Genomic DNA, 17509 nt, shown 5'->3' on the forward strand with positions numbered 1-17509 from the left:
TAGGAACACCTAGGGTGGATCATTAACTGGCAGAAGTCAAACGTGAGCCTGTCGACTTCAGCAAGATATCTAGGCTGCATAATCGACTCAGTTGGAATGTCTCTCCGGTTGACTCCAGAAAGAAGATCCCGAATACAGAACATGGCAGCGTTCCTATCGGTGCCTTGGCAAGTCCCAGTTCGGACTCTCATGAAGATGTTGGGGCTCTCACCTTGATGACTCGTTCACAGATCCTGGTCTCCTCTCATCCAATCTTTGCGAGATTAGAGGTACACGGCTAGCCCTCCTTCACTACACCCCTCAGATCCGGGGCAAAGCAGTGAAAAGCCATTCGGACAATATGACTGTGGTACTTTACATCAACAAGCAGGAAGGCACAAGATCACTTCCCCTCCTATCAGAGCGATTCTGGATTGGGCAGAGCCAAACCTTTCCCACTTATCTGCGATCCACATTCGATGCTCCCTCAAATGATAGCAAATCTGCTGAGCTGCAGTCTTCCAACAGTGGAGTGGTCTTTACATCGAGATATTCAAGCAGATAGTCCTCAAGTGGGGGATGCCAGAGGTGGATCTTAAGGCAACAAGGTTCAACGCCAAGATGGAGGTTTTGCTCCCTTTACAGGGAGGAAAACCCCCTGGCGATAGCTGCTCTGTAAATATCCTGGAGGTTCAGGCTGGCTTATATCCCCCCTCCGTTTTCCATGATTCCGAGGGTATTGATAAAAATCTGTCAGGATCAGGCCTCGGCGATAGCCATCATACCGTTCTGTGTATAGGGTACAACTTTCTATAACCAGAAAACCCCTATAGCCCTTTATGTACTGCCTGGGGATGCCCTGGAAGCTGGTATGTATCAGCGTTTTGCGCTCCTAACTCCTCCCTGCCTTGTCTGGCCAGCCCTGTAGTCATCTTGCATCATCCTCTCCAGCTCCCAAGATCCCGCACAATTCACCGGTGGGTCCGGGCATGTGCACTGCAATAACCAGAGGGCATCAGCTCTGTGCGCATGCGCACTGCTGTTATAGTAGTATGCCTCATGAAAAGTATGACTAGTATTCTTTTGTAGTGTTTTCATCCCTGTATGAGTTTCCCAGAGTGCTCCAGGAGACTACAAAATAGATGGCTACATGTGAATGTGTCTCTCCATTGTAGTTTATAGGAGTTGCTGTTTTTGTAACTTCTAAAAACCAACAGAAAACCTTAATTCCTCCTCTCTGGAGTGCCATGCAGGAACTATGCTGAGTTTTTATTGCTTCCCTCGTAAAGGGTCCAGTTTGACGATTTGGACCATGAACTGTTGTACACCCGTGTTCTAAGTGAGCGATACTAACCCATTACGTGTACTCTCATAGCTGGAATAAATATAAAAAAAAAACACGACACTGAAGCAAACTTATGAATTTACCAGACAAAGAAAATATGTATTCATCTGAACAATGTAGATAAACAAAAGTTTATACAAAAATAGTTTTTACAGTTAATTACAATCTACTTAGCAGTAGAGAAAGGGGGAAAAAAAGCAAACAATAACACATCTGACTAAGTCTGTTTTATTACTTCAAATGTGAATGGTAAAAAATGCCCAGCACAGCTGTCGTATTTTAAAAAAAGGAGGAGATTTTACTACAATAAGTACTACGATTCTAGTGTAAAACAGATGAACCTGATGTCGTTGAATGACATAATATGCGATCAGAGTACAGTACATCTTATGAAGACCCGTAAAGCAAATAACTACTTCTGAAAACTTATTGAATACAGAATATACACTTCAAAGCTTAAGCTTCTTTCTTCTCCCCCCTCTGCCATCTGGAGCACCATCCATTTTTCGTTTCTGAGCCTGCAACAAGAAGTTACATTAAACATTATGACTGGACTGTAAATGGCATGAAAGTCTGTTCATATGGGCAGCAAGTTAAAGGGAGTCTTTCACGCCGATTGACCCCGGAGGAGGGGGAGTGAATTGGTATGAAAAATGACCCAGGGGCCTGGGCACCGGCCGTTGTAAGGCTGCCCCTGGGCACCTTCACAGCCTCATTTGCATACGGAATAAAAGTGTTTTTTGGACGAATGATGCTAGCAGGGAACTAATGGTAAGAACAGTTTTAATAGGGGGGATGCCATGGACATAAGTGTGTTAATAGGGTCAATTGGCGTGAAAGACTCCCTTTAAGAATTACCAGGTGGCCTTAAGCCCAACACTTACGAGACATCATGGATGCAGCCACAAGGTTCTCACAATGCTATAGTTGTATAAAGAACTATAAGCGGTGCAAGAGCATGCCAATACTGGCAAACGCCACAATTCAAATGTTGCTTGCTCTAGTGACAGATCTGTATTACTTATACAACATGGCCACTTGCAGCTTTTATCAAGGTAAGCAAACTAAAAACAGATTTATACAGCTACCAAAGAATGTGAAGTACGTTGCAGCTATGTAACCGGAAGTAAGGGACTAAAACTTGCATAAAAACAGGACTCCAACTCTTTTACAGCCACAATATAAAATAAGTACAGAATTTAGAACTGAAAAATTATATTCTTGATTAAAAAAATAAAACACTTACTGAAGAATTCTTTGGACCACGTTTCTTTTTCTCAGCTTTTTCCTTCTCCTCCAATTCAAGGTTTTCCCTTTCAATTAAAGTGATCAAAGTATTGCATCTTCTCTGTAGTTCCTATATATTAAAAGCAAAGTTTAAGTACTTCAGACAACTTTTCATCCAACGTGTGCAAACCTTTTAATGCAAGGAACCAAGAGGAACCTCCTCTAGCAGTAAAATGGTTATGTTTTCATATTTATCTTTCATAAACTCCTTTTATCTGGGAGAGAAGCTCAAAAAAGGTGGTGTTCACGACAAAAGGTAAAAGCAGTTTAGCAAATTGAATCGTGTTTTAGCATACAGGGTCACTAACATATACATTTGAAGATTTCCAGAAAGGGCTCACCATTGCAGTCCTTGATTTCAGGAACCAGTCAAATCTGAACTGAGGACAGTTCCTAATGCACTGCCTGAGTTCATCATACACATTTTCTTTATCAAAACCAAGTTTGTGCAGCATGCAGATAAGAAAACGATCTTCTTCCTCTGTGTAATTTTTGCCCTTGTTGGTGCCATAAGATATTCTCAACTGATGAAAGGGCGCCTTGTATCGACCAATCTAAATAAAAAAAACAATAAATAAAAAACAGTCATACACCATTCTTGCCACAGGATCCAGGTAGTAATAAAACGCCTGATTACCTTTGTGTCCAATGCTTTCTTTATGCTTATTCTCCTCTGTATCCTTGCTTCTCCCCTTTCTATTTGGGCCATGATCTTCTCTATGTCTTGGAGCTCATTACATCTTTCCCAAAACACAGCTGAAAGACAAGCAAAGAAAAACCTTGATAATGTAATTGCCTTTATAAAACATCAGTCTGGACTCCTATCTACTGATCTCTTCATAATTCCCACAGGTTCATCTTTTCATACCTCTGCAAGGTATTCAACAAGGCTGGTGAAATGCTAGTGTAAAAGCATTAACAATAATTACAAATAAAGCAACATTTCTCTGCATAAATTGAGTCGGTCACGTAATTTTCACTATTATAACTACCATCAATTGTAATCAATGTTGATAAGCACTGGAAACATACATTTAAGTCTTGTGTGTTATTTCAATCTCCAGGAATATACTGGGCACTTTGAAAAGGAAAGCCTGCCCAGATGGGCACTTGGGAATCATTTTTCAAAGAAATGTGCTTTTCCTGGACATTGAAATAACACAAGAAAATGTTTAGAATGCTTATAAAACCTTCTGATGGCCACTCTTGATAGTTATAGTGAAAAACAAGAGACTCCCTTTAAAGAGGACCTTTCACTACTGTACAAACTAAAAACTAACTAGATCAGTGGGCAGAGCGGCACCCAGGGGTCCCCCTGCACTTACTAGTATGCCTGGGCGCCGCTCCGTTCGCCCGGTATAGGCTCCGGTGTCTGCGCTCCCTCTGACTGATTTTTTGTAGGAGGCGTGTCCCTTGCTGCAGTGCTGGCCAATCGCAGCGCACAGCTCATAGCCTAGCTATGAACTGTGCGCTGCGATTGGCCAGCAGTGCAGCAAGGGACACGCCTCCTACAAGAAATCAGTCAGAGGGAGCGCAGACACCGGAGCCTATACCGGGCGAACGGAGCGGCGCCCAGGCATACTAGTAAGTGCAGGGGGACCCCTGGGCACCGCTCTGCCCACTGATCTAGTTAGTTTTTAGTTTATACAGTAGTGAAAGGTCCTCTTTAAGTACTGAAAAGATCACAGGATAGGTTATCAATATCAGATCAGCAGGGATCCAACACCCGACACCTCTGCCGAACAGCTGCCTTCCCTTTGTCGTTTGCCTGCTCGCAATCAACATCGCAGAGGCGACCAGGTGTAATACAAGACGACAGCCCATTCACTTCTATGGTAATGGCTCCTTCCTATACACTGGAATAGGAACAGTAGTGTATGGGATGGCTTGCAATTACACCTGCAATGTCGACATTGCAGCGTGAGCAGGTAAACAATGATGGGAATACAGCACTATAATCATGGAGCGCAGCCTTCTCTTCAAGTAGCCGATCGGCAGGGGTACAGTGTGTCGGACCCCCACCGATCTGATATTAATGATGACCTATCTTGGAAAACCCATTTAAGCAGCAGCAACTTAATAGAAGTGGTCGAGGGAAAATAATTACCTGAATACTCCATTACATCATCAGGAGTCTTGCCTTCTACTTCACGGGCAATGTTTTCAATGTCATCTCTTCCCCATTTTTCATTAGCTTTAATAAACTGATTGAAATCTCTCTTGTTCCAATTGGTGAAGCCCTTTAAGAGAAAAATCAGTTTACACAGATGCCGTATCCCATGGGTCACATTTATAAACAAGGCATGCCACTGTGGCATGTTTGCCACCCACATCCCATTCAATAAATGATCCAGTCCAAAAGACAGAATTATAAAGACTTTTCTTCAGGAAGTATCCTCCTAAGAGCCAGTGGTGATTGACCATAAACCAGAGCCACCATCACCACAAAGCATGGTTTTCAGAATTGCTTTCACTGAAAACTCCCAGTGTGGTGCCTATAATAGCCACAGGTTTGACATGCAGCATTCAGGGCACACAAGTGTCCGACTTCCTCACACACCTGTGTTAGCAGCTTCTCCTTTTCTTCTAGCTCTTCATCATTAAGTGGTTCTGCTTCATCAATTTTTAACTGTTCCTCCTTTTGCGCCTGGGCTGCATTAGGCAATTCTGGATTGCGAGGCACCTGAGGAAACAGAAAATAGTATAAATAGTGCAACAGCATTCCATTTTGACAAAAAAAATAAAAAATAAAACTTGATAGAAATTTTTTTAAGAGGTACCTTATAGCCAATGGTTTTTCTATAATATAGAATTTCTTTTTCCAGCAACTCAAACAATCGTGGAGGGAAGAACTGGAAGTCCTGAACACTGGGCTGCTTTGGGGGACGTGGAGCCTAAAATTAAAAACAAAATACATAAAACAGACCTGCAGGATGCTTGGCACACATGATGGCACTCTTCACATAGTAGAGTCGCAAAAATGAACCAAGTAGATACATACTTTTGGTATTTTGGGCTCACTGACACGAAGTGCTTCCCTAAAATAGGCATCCACAGCATAGTTTGCCTTTCTTTCACGTTTTGGTGGCTCAATCCACTCAGTAAATGCCATCTAGGAAATACAAAAAAAAAAAAAAAAAAAAGAAGTTTATTTTTTGGATGCTACATCCATTGACCCTCTCTCCACACAAACATTCGGGAAAGTACATAAGGCTACTTTCACACTAGCGTTTTGGCGAGATCCGTTCAGGGCTCTCAAAAACGAATCAGGAAAAGGATCCGCTCAGAATACATCAGTTTGCCTCCGTTCAGTAACCATTCCGCTCTTCTGCGTTTTGCTGTGCGCCTGACGAAGCGGAGTCAAACTGATACAATAGAAAACTGATCTGTCCCCCATTGACTTTAAATGGTGTTCAAGACTGATCAGTCATGACTATAGAAGACCTAATACAACCGGATCCATTCATGATGGATGCACGCGGTTGTATTGTAACAGAAGTGTTTTTGCAGATCCATGATGGATCCGCAAAAAAACGCTAGCGTGAAAGTAGCCTTAGTTGTATTAATCCTCACAGACAACCAGCCACAACGTTTAAGTTACTGTTAAAGATGGTTGGTTTCAAAATTATTATACAGATACAAAAAAAAGATGTATTACCTTTTGCTTTTCTCTGTAATCTTCACCTTCAAAGTTATACACACTGGACTCAGTATCCACAGTGAAGTTTCTCAGTGAACTTTCACCCATGTTTGAAAGTTTCTCTTTGAGTTCTGCCGTCTAGGTAGGGAAAAATCCAAATCATAACAGATGTTGAAAACAAAATTTAGTAAAAATCATTTAAAGAATAAAACACTTGAACGTTGAAGACACGCGCATACCTTCCTTTCTCCCCTTTCCAAAATGGCATCTATATCTTCATCAGTGATTTCACTGTCCTTTGAGGCAAACACGTGTGTGGCTCCATGTCGAATCATCTGCAGCATTTCATCCTTCCCTAGCTTATTCAAGTTCTGGTCCACCAACCTTCCTGTTTTAAATATATTGGGTTAATTAGACAGCAAAAAAAAAACAAACAAACAGATGACCAATTCCGATTACATATCAGTAGGGAAGATTAGAACAATTTCTCCTGAACTCTCCGTGTATGAGGCTTATCATACAAGTTAAGGCTATGGTCCCACAGAAAGGAAGCCAGGCAGTCAAAATCTGTGGAAACATACAAGTCTGACTGCTTGTGGCCACTAGCAATGAATAATCCATTAATTTTGGTAACTAATATGATTGCAGTTTAACCCCTTGGTGACCAGGCCTGAAAATGCGCCTCTGCATTTCAAGAGCCATAACATTTTTATTTTTTCATTAGTGTGGGTGTCTGAGGACTTGTTTGGGGCAGAAATGTTTTTTGGCGTCGTTTGGGGATACATATTTACTGTGCCTACGCTGCAACACCAAACATAGCCTCTATACAATGTACAGCGCTATGCTTTAAACAGCTGATCAGTAGCAGTGCCAGAGTCACACCCCGATTACCTATCCTGAGGAATCCTCAGAGGATAGCTCAGCCGTATTCTACTAATGAAAAACCTCTTTTATAATATGGAAAGAAATGCATCAATAATGTGACCAGTCTGAAGACGGTATTGTAACTTTCTTTGGCGTATAACTCGCTGGGTAAACCTGCTGTAAACCGCATACAAAACCTGTAGCAAGGTTGAGTATGTTCACTAGCAGATTGTCTAGGTGCTCAGATCAGTGAGAAGCGCTTTTCTTGTTCACACAGAAGCCATACCTTGTTGAATAACTATGGAATCCAGGCGTAGTTTCATCTCCGCTCTCTCCACAATACGCTCTTCTACTGTGTTGTCTGTAATGAATCTAAACACTCGCACAGTTTTCGTCTGCCCAATTCTGTGTGCTCTGTCCTAAAAGATACATCAAAGCCATATGTTAAATATCATTTTAATGTCAGAGGGAATTAATTCAGTCAAATGATTATCACTTCAGACTAAAAATTAGATTGTTAATTTTAAACATGATCTATAAAGACCAAACTGTATGCACCGTGGACACCTTTAACAGCTTTTCCGGTACAGCCATCTGTGTATATCCAGAGTAGCAGGATTTCTCTTTATTCTGAATCCAATCACAAAACTGCTCCGAGATGGATATATATCTCTGAACGACTAACAGCTCAAACCCTCAGCTCAATTCTGGTTGATAAGAATTGACCCATGACTGTGTATGAGCTGAGAGAAGTTCAGAGATAAGGACTATATATCAAATTTAGAGCAAGTTCTGCGATGGGATTCAGTATAAAGAACTCTATCTACTCTGCAAATACACGGGAAGTGTGTCATCAGAAAATTATATACTTTAAAATCACGTTTTTATGTTACACTTTATTTTAATTTGCCATATAAATTTTGACACGTGCCACTAGGTCTAAAATATGTTACGGCTTCCTGTCTTGAAAGCAGCTACATTGGCCAGACATAGTTGACTCATGGTTTTGAATAAGCTGTATTCACAAGTTCCCACCTGTCTCATGACCCCTTTCTCAGTGTTAAGGTATATGAGCATATACATTGTCGACAGTCAATTAGAAAAGCGGTAGTAAGAGGTCCCTTATGTTAATAGTATAACAATCAGTTTTTTTGTTCAGTTTGGCATAATATTTTCCGGCATTAATACACGCTGTCATCAAGTAGAGAGGAGTACCAATCAGTGGGGGTACAACTAATGGGTACCCCAAAGATCAGTATGGTATTGCAAATCACAGCTGAGTACAATGCTCGGTTATCCCAGACATCCCATAGAGATGAACAGAGTGAGTGTGTACCTGTCCCTCCATTCAAACAGAGGGACACAGGACACCCATCTGGTTATCAATGGGGGTCTCAGTGGTCAGACCACTAATGCATTCCACATCAAGGATAGGGGGATATATTTATATCATGACACAAAGTCATCAATCTACTATAAAATTTGGTAAACCTACCATGGCCTGAAGATCTACTTGGGGGTTCCAGTCAGAATCATATATTATGACAACATCAGCTGTAGCGAGGTTAATACCAAGTCCACCAGCACGTGTGCTCAACATAAATAGAAATTTTGTGCTATCCGGATCATTAAAAGCCAAGATGGATTCCTGCAAGATAAATAAATTAGAGCAAAGTTCTCCAACACAACTATAACTAAAACAAAACGGAAATACCAACTTGTCTATCATCGTGCGGCGTTTGTCCATCCAGACGGCAATATTCATAATTTCGCCACATGCAATAATCTTCCAAGATATCCAAGACTCTTGTCATCTGGCTGAATATCAGCACACGAGAACCTATTTAATGGAAATAAAGAGAATAAATAAATAAAATAAAAAGTCATAAGCACTTATAAAATGTAACAATATCGTAAGGCATGCAGGTTAAAAATGTAACTCCAAAAACCCAGACTTTCATTACATGTGCCAGTTTTTTTTTTTTTTTACATTTGAGATTTTTCAACTGATAACCTATCCTCTGAATAAGTCATCATAACCCGATCAGTGGAGGTCCAACACCCGGGATCCCACCGATCAGCTGTTTGAGAAGGCTCAGGAGCTCACAAAGCAACAGCCTTCCCTCAGGTTACAAAGCTCAGCGGCGTACATTGTACATGCTTGGTATCACAGCTCAGCCCTATTCACGTCAATGGGGCTGAGCTGTGCCTAGGTCATGTGACCAATGGACATTACATCATATGGCCTAGGCAAAACTGAGAAGGGCGCGGCACTACTGAGGTATGCGATAAGATTTCCTTTAACAATTTTAGTGAAACATCTTGTAGACTATTACTGCACAAAAAAAAAAAAAAAAATAATGGAAGCAAAAATAACAGAAAATCTAGTCTAGATAAGGGGTGGTGTAGGTGGGTCTTGTAGAGGTCTGTGCATATTGGGAGTAACAGCAGAAGTATTGCTTATCAGTAAATCCTACCATACAATTAAAGAGCTCTGTCACCAAGTACAACCCTATAACCTATAAGGAGGGCATTTTTTTTTTGCGGATCCATTGCAACAATGCCTAAAACGGACAAGAATAGGACAGGTTCTTTATTTTTTTTGGGGCTACGGAACGGACACTGTGTGCTGTCCACATTTTTTGCGGACCCAATGAAATGAATGGGTCCGCATCCTATTTGCAAAAAAACAAAACATGGAATGGACACTGAAAAACATTTGTGTGCATGTAGCCCAAATCAAATACCTTTCCTTTGATTGTCGGTGCCAGGATTCCAGAGAAATAAGCCCTTTTATTTTTTATACAAATGAACTACCGAAGCACCAGGAGGTTGGCTTATGCAGTTTAAGGACCACTCCAGTGACGCCCCTGGCGCTCAATACAGACAACTCGTGTACCCCCTTTCCCTTAGATTGACAGTGCTAGACTTCACGTCTAGCACCGATTTCTCACACCTGCACATTATCGCTAGCACGGCACATGCGCACCATGTCTTCAGCAAAGATGATTAGTGCGCACGTGCCGTTGATGTCAGAGCCCCGAATTGGAGGTGCTTCCTGCTTTATTTGCAGTCGTCTCCACTGCCAGGTTCAATAAATCAGCACTGTCAATCTAAGGGGAGGGGGACATGTTTAACGATGGTGGTGCCTGTATTGAGCAGCAGGGGTGACGCTAGAGTGGTGCTCAAACTGCATAAACCCGCCTCCTAGTGCTTCAATCGCGCATTTGCATAAAAATAAGTGCCAATTTCCCCTGAATGCCAGCACCTACACTTGACAGGTATCGATTTACTCAGCTTCATGCCTGGTTTTATAGGGTTGATCCTGGAGATACAGCTTAGAGTCTATGATAACGTTAAGTCAAAAGAAGTTCAGTTACCTTGCTCTTTTAGCTTGGGGAGCAGCTTGTGCAGCACAACCATTTTACCGCTATTAGTAGCCAAGTGCAAATCTGTGGTGTACGGAGGACCAGGCTCCGCACCATCAAAAAGGTACGGATGATTGCAACACTTTCTCAACTGCATCAGGATATTCAACAGCCTCATTTTATCAGTCTTCCCTGAGGAGTTCAAAATGTCAATGTCCTTCATTAAAATCTTTGTATACCTATAAAAAAAAAAAAAAAACTACTGTCAAGTCAATATTTTCAGGGTTAATTAATGGAAAAAAATATTTATGAGTAATCAATGTTCACAGGAGTTTACATTGTAAATTAAGTACGAAGAGTGACAGTAGGGACAAAGTGGCAATTTCTCAGGGACCAGCTCCTTGTGTTGGCAATGAAAATATAAAAATAGCACTCAAAACACCAGCATTTATACACTTTTCTGCAAAATGATAGACACGGGTGGTTGTAGGCGATGACTAGGGATGAGCAAAACGACTTCGGATGAAACAGTATTAGAATGAATTGGCTCCGATGAGCCAAAGTCTCACGAGACTTCGTGTAATAACTGCATAAATTAATTTGCACTGTAAAAACATTTCCCAAACTCATTAAAACCGAATAAGAGCTTGGGAAATTGTTTAACCACTTCAGCCCCGCTAGGTGAAACCCCCTTCATGACCAGACCACTTTTTACACTTCGGCACTACACTACTTTCACCGTTTATCGCTCGGTCATGCAACTTACCACCCAAATGAATTTTACCTCCTTTTCTTCTCACTAATGGAGCTTTCATTTGGTGGTATTTTATTGCTGCTGACATTTTTACTTTTTTTGTTATTAATCAAAATGTAACGATTTTTTTTGCAAAAAAATGACATTTTTCACTTTCAGCTGTAAAATTTTGCAAAAAAACGACATCCATATATAAATTTTTCGCCAAATTTATTGTTCTACATGTCTTTGATAAAAAAAAAATGTTTGGGCAAAAAAAAAAAATGGTTTGGGTAAAAGTTATAGCATTTACAAACTATGGTACAAAAATGTGAATTTCCGCTTTTTGAAACAGCTCTGACTTTCTGAGCACCTGTCATGATTCCTGAGGTTCTACAAGGCCCAAACAGTAGAAAACCCCCACAAATGACCCCATTTCGGAAAGTAGACACCCTAAGGTATTCACTGATGGGCATAGTGAGTTCATAGAACTTTTTATTTTTTGTCACAAGTTAGCGGGAAATGATGATGATTTTTTTATTTTATTTTTTTCTTACAAAGTCTCATATTCCACTAACTTGCGACAAAAAATAAAAAATTCTAGGAACTCGTCATGCCCCTCACGGAATACCTTGGGGTGTCTTCTTTCCAAAATGGGGTCACTTGTGGCGTAGTTATACTGCCCTGGCAATTTAGGGGCCCAAATGTGTGAGAAGAACTTTGCAATCAAAATGTGTAAAAAATGACCGGTGAAATCCAAAAGGTGCACTTTGGAATATGTGCCCCATTGCCCACCTTGGCAGCAAAAAAGTGTCACACATCTGGTATCGCCGCACTCAGGAGAAGTTGGGGAATGTGTTTTGGGGTGTCATTTTACATATACCCATGCTGGGTGAGAAAAATATCTTGGTCAAATGCCAACTTTGTATAAAAAAATGGGAAAAGTTGTCTTTTGCCAAGATATTTCTCTCATCCAGCATGGTTATATGTAAAATGGCACCCCAAACACAATTCCCAACTTCTCCTGAGTACGGCGATACCAGATGTGTCACACTTTTTTGCTGCCAAGGTGGGCAAAGGGGCACATATTCCAAAGTGCACCTTTCAGATTTTGCAGGCCATTTTTTACAGATTTTGATTGCAAGGTACTTCTCACACATTTGGGCCCCTAAATTGCCAGGGCAGTATAACTACGCCACAAGTGACCCCATTTTGGAAAGTAGACACCCCAAGGTATTCCGTGAGGGGCATGGCGAGTTCCTAGAATTTTTTATTTTTTGTCACTTCTCCTGAGTACGGCGATACCACATGTGTGACACTTTTTTGCAGCCTAGATGCGCAAAGGGGCCCAAATTCCTTCTAGGAGGGCATTTTTAGACATTTGGATCCCAGACTTCTCACACTTTCGGGCCCCTAAAAAGCCAGGGCAGTATAAATACCCCACATGTGACCCCACTTTGGAAAGAAGACACCCCAAGGTATTCAATGAGGGGCATGGCGAGTTCCTAGAATATTTTTTTTTTTTGCATAAGTTAGCGGATATTGATTTTTTTTTGTTTTTTTCTCACAAAGTCTCACTTTCCGCTAACTTAGGACAAAAATTTCAATCTTTCATGGACTCAATATGCCCCTCAGCGAATACCTTGGGGTGTCTTCTTTCCGAAATGGGGTCACATGTGGGGTATTTATACTGCCCTGGCTTTTTAGGGGCCCTAAAGCGTGAGAAGAAGTCTGGAATATAAATGTCTAAAAATGTTTACGCATTTGGATTCCGTGAGGGGTATGGTGCGTCCATGTGAGATTTTATTTTTTGACACAAGTTAGTGGAATATGAGACTTTGTAAGAAAAAACAAAAACAAACAAAAAATTTCCGCTAACTTGTGCCAAAAAAACACATGCGGACGTCTGAATGGAGCCTTACAGGGGGGTTATCAATGACAGGGGGTGATCAGGGTAATCAGGGTGATCACCCCCCCGTCACTGATCACCCCCCCTGTAAGGCTCCATTCAGACATCCGCATGATTTTTTACGGATCCATGGATACATGTATCGGATCCACAGAACGCATGCGGACGTCTGAATGGAGCCTTACAGGGGGGTTATCAATGACAGGGGGGTGATCAGGGAGTGTATATGGGTGATCACCCGCCTGTCATTGATCACCCCCTGTAAGGCTCCATTCAGACGTCCGCATGTGTTTTGCGGATCCGATCCATGTATCCATGGATCCGTAAAAATCATGCGGACGTCTGAATGGAGCCTTACAGGGGAGTGATCAATGACAGGGGGGTGATCAATGACAGGGGGGTGATCAATGACAGGGGGGTGATCAGGGAGTGTATATGGGTGATCACCCGCCTGTCATTGATCACCCCCCTGTAAGGCTCCATTCAGTCGTCCGTATGCTTTTTGCGGATCCGATCCATGTATCCGTGGATCCGTAAAAATCATACGGACGTCTGAACGGAGCCTGACAGGGGGGTGATCAATGACAGGGCGGTGATCAATGACAGGGGGGTGATCAGGGAGTTTATATGGGGTGATCATGGGTTTATAAGGGGTTAATAAGTGACGGGGGGGGGGGTGTAGTGTAGTGTGGTGTTTGGTGCGACTGTACTGACCTACCTGAGTCCTCTGGTGGTCGATCCTAACAAAAGGGACCACCAGAGGACCAGGTAGGAGGTATATTAGACGTTGTTATGAAAACAGCGTCTAATATACCTGTTAGGGGTTAAAAAATTCGGATCTGCAGCCTGCCAGCGAACAATCGCCGCTGGCATGCTGGAGATCCACTCGCTTACCTTCCGTTCCTGTGAGCGCGCGCGCGCCTGTGTGCGCGCGTTCACAGGAAATCTCGCGTCTCGCGAGATGACGCATATATGCGTGACTGTGCGCCAGCCTGCCACCTCCGGAACGCACATGTGCGTTAGGCGGTCCGAAGGTGGTTAATAAAAAAAAAAAAAAAAGTCTCCACAGGCATCAAGTGACAAAGTATACTTACTGCACCCATTTTATCTCCCGTCACCTTAAAGCTCAGTGCTGCAGCAAAAACGAGATTTTTGTATAACTTACCAGTAAAATCTCTTTCTCGCTCTTTCCTTGGGGGACACAGAAGACCTTGGGTATAGCTCATCTCCATAGGAGGCGTGACACTAAGTGAAAACTGTTAAGCCCCTCCTCCACAGCTATACCCTCAGCCTGGAGAGAGAGGCTGCCAGTTGCGTGTCCAAGTAGTGAAAAAAGGCAAAGTCCAAAAGCGGAACCAACAAGCCAACTACCCAACGGGTAAAACAACTCGGAAACCGTGCAGAGAAAAACAAAGAATGGGTGGGTGCTGTGTCCCCCAAGGAAAGAGCGAGAAAGAGATTTTACTGGTAAGTTATACAAAAATCTCGTTTTCTCGCCCAGTTTCCTTGGGGGACACAGAAGACCTTGGGACGTTCAAAAGCAGTCCAAAAGGGGGAGGGACCACAGCACCAAGGCGAAGCACCCGAAGTCATCAAGAAACAGCCGCCCGCAGACCAGGCGGCCCAAGGCAGCATCTGCCGAAGCCAGAGTATGCACCCTGTAGAACGCTGTAAGGAAGACCAGTGACCGCCTCGCCAGACGCATGGCCGAAGCCAAATGCCTCCGGCCCGGGAGGCACCAACCGCTCTGGTGAAATGAACGGTGACACCAAAAGCAGAACCCTGCCCTCGGTGCGGTAACCACAGCAATAACCACTGTGAGAAAGCGGAGGAAAGCCACCCTGGAGGCCACCAACCCTTTGCGCGGACGTCCTGGAAAACCAAGAGACCGAACGTCGACAAAAGTCGGAGATCTCCAAGTAAAAAAACCGCAAGGCCCAAACAACTCCCAAATCGGTGAAGTGTCCGTTCCCGGGGGTGGGAAGGGGAGGACGAAAGCCTCGTTAAAATGAAAGACAAACACCACCTTCAGAAGGAAGGAAGAGACGGGATGGAGAACAGCCCTGTCCTGAGGAAAGAGAAGGCTCGGAACAAGAAGGGCCGCCACCCAGGCACCCGCCAGAGACACGACGGCTACGGAAACAAAACCGTACAGGACAGAAGGAGTAGAGAACTTCTGTAACGGCTCCAAGGGAAAGATTGGAGTGCCAAGAGCCCAGTATGCAATGCCCAGGACGGTACCCAGGGGCAGTACAAGGGAACCCCAAGACGCTCCACGGAAGAGGGTCCTGACAGGCCCAGAGGGCCGGGGAACGCTGAAAGGGGAAGGACAGCGCTGACACTTGACACTTCAAGCAACAGCGTCCCAGTCCCAGATCTAGGCCGGACTGGAGAAGGACAGAACCATGGAGAGAGAAAGGCAGCGTGGGGGAACGCCCAGCTTCCCACAGAACCCCCGGTAAAACCCCTAAGTCCTACAACAGATCCTGGACAAACCACGGCCAGGAGCGAACACCAGCGAGCCCGCTAGAGTCGCCCGGGCAAGCGGGAAAAAAACCCAATGCGAACAGGCGCAGACCAGTAACACGGGCAGAACGGTCGGCAAAACTGGACCCGTCGGCCCCCGTGCAACGTTGTCCTGTAACCACCCGGAGTGGGGGAGCAGAAGGACAGACGGAAGGAACCGAAGGGTCTGCCCAGCAACCGCCAGGACAAGACAGGCCAAAGTCCATGTCGATGTAGCCACCACAGGAAGACGTCCTACAGTCCCGGTGTGGGAGATCTAATGACAATCTCGACCGAATGGGAGTCCTCCCTAGTCACCGCCAGAGTGAACAAGGGAGACAGTACGAGGCCAAGAGGAACATCAGAACCACCCACATGAACAACCAAGCTCTCCCCAGAAGGGAGGGCAGCGAAGGAACCGCCACTGAAGCGCAGCCGGGGCAAAAGCCACATCGGAGGGGGCCGAGCCGAACCGAGCGGGAGCCAAGAAGAGCCGGCGAGAAAAGGCAGTCGAGACAGAGGCCGGCATAACACCCTCCAACCGAAAGGAGGAGTGGGCAACAGGGGAGCCATAGGACAGCTCAAAGGCAGAACCCCGCTCACTGAGACGCCCGGTTCACAGCCACGCAGACGGCAAATACCCTGAAGAACCCAAGGTGGAGGTCCTACGGACCTGGGTAAGCGGGCACCCAAGAAAAGTTGGGTGACCATCCCGAGAAAAGCGGCCCGAACCCGGTAGCGGACCAGCCTGAATCGCAGAGCGGGCGCCAAAAGAAAAAACTCATACTGCACGACACCCGAAGAGGAGGAAACAGTAGTAGGCGAGGGAACAGCAGTCCCGCCAGAGCCAACGCAGAAATCGAGTGGCACTGCAAACGGCACTCTCGACCCAGTGACCACTTGCGCCGGGAAGCGAGTGCACGGGAGAACGAAAAGGTACGTATCAAAGAACCACGAACACTCCCCAGGTGGAAAGGCCAACGGACATGGTGGATGCCGACACAACGGGACCACAATATGCAGGCCAAACCAGAGAACGAGCACCACCCAGCTCGGCGAAGTAGAGAGCAAGTAGAGCCCATCTACTCATATCTAAAGAATACACCTTTGAATACAATGGCATTCTTTTAATGTTTGTATGACAGCACCCAAGGGTTATACAGGTGGACATAATGATCTCTTCAGAGAAGAGTGTAATGCCCGTGACAAGCACCACATCCCAAGAGAAAAGGGCATGTCACAGGAGGAAGTGAGGCATACGTACGAGCAGCCCCGCAAGCAGTGAGAAGGCCAACCCACCTATGGGAGGAGAAGGCATACACGGCCCAAACAACGGACAGAGCGCACCAGAAAATTCCGCTCACTGCAAAAAAATAGTCACCCAGTGAAGGGGATCAGCCACAGAGTCCAACAGTATCAACGGAAGTGCAAAGTACAACCTGAAAGGGAGTTATGCACAAGACATCAGTATGGCATGCGATGGAACGCAGGCAGGCCCCCCAGAAAAGGGGGAAATGTACCTGGCTACACTGCAGCTGGTAAGAATGCAAAGGCCCGTCCCAAAGGGGGGATGCCCAAGGCCAGTAACAACTTGAGAGAAGTAGAACATACCATAGTTTGCCCAGAAGGTGACCATGCACATGGCCGCACAGTACCCAGCGGGAACGCAGGAGGTCCGCCCAGAGAAAGGGGGACATGCACGGGGTTATCCTAGCATTAAGCGAGTGCGAAATAACCCACCTAACACCGAATACTGTGAGAGTGCAACTACTCCACAATGAAGGAGAACATGCAAGAGTCCCGCACAGCATATCAAGGACAGCCATGGGTCACGTGAGGGTGCAAATTTTCGCCCATGGATGAGGAGGGCCGTGTATGG

The 17509-nt window shown here is 44.5% G+C and overlaps 1 protein-coding gene across 1 annotated transcript in view; it reads right to left on the reverse strand.

Moving 5' to 3' along the window:
- Positions 1-1398: 1398 nt before the first annotated feature.
- Positions 1399-17509, reverse strand: part of SMARCA5 (SWI/SNF related, matrix associated, actin dependent regulator of chromatin, subfamily a, member 5) — a 39185-nt gene continuing 23074 nt past the window's right edge. Inside the window, exons 11-24 of the mRNA XM_044300532.1 lie at positions 10496-10722; positions 8834-8955; positions 8611-8763; positions 7402-7534; positions 6491-6639; positions 6270-6389; positions 5613-5723; positions 5392-5505; positions 5172-5294; positions 4719-4851; positions 3249-3367; positions 2953-3165; positions 2571-2681; positions 1399-1842 (exon numbers count right to left, since the gene is read on the reverse strand). Coding sequence (XP_044156467.1) covers positions 1774-1842; positions 2571-2681; positions 2953-3165; positions 3249-3367; positions 4719-4851; positions 5172-5294; positions 5392-5505; positions 5613-5723; positions 6270-6389; positions 6491-6639; positions 7402-7534; positions 8611-8763; positions 8834-8955; positions 10496-10722 — 1897 coding nt within the window. The 3' untranslated portion in view covers positions 1399-1773. The remainder of the gene's footprint in view (positions 1843-2570; positions 2682-2952; positions 3166-3248; positions 3368-4718; positions 4852-5171; positions 5295-5391; positions 5506-5612; positions 5724-6269; positions 6390-6490; positions 6640-7401; positions 7535-8610; positions 8764-8833; positions 8956-10495; positions 10723-17509) is intronic.

The sequence above is a fragment of the Bufo gargarizans genome, chromosome 1 (genome assembly GCF_014858855.1).
Source record: "Bufo gargarizans isolate SCDJY-AF-19 chromosome 1, ASM1485885v1, whole genome shotgun sequence".
In the NCBI taxonomy this organism is placed as follows: domain Eukaryota; kingdom Metazoa; phylum Chordata; class Amphibia; order Anura; family Bufonidae; genus Bufo; species Bufo gargarizans.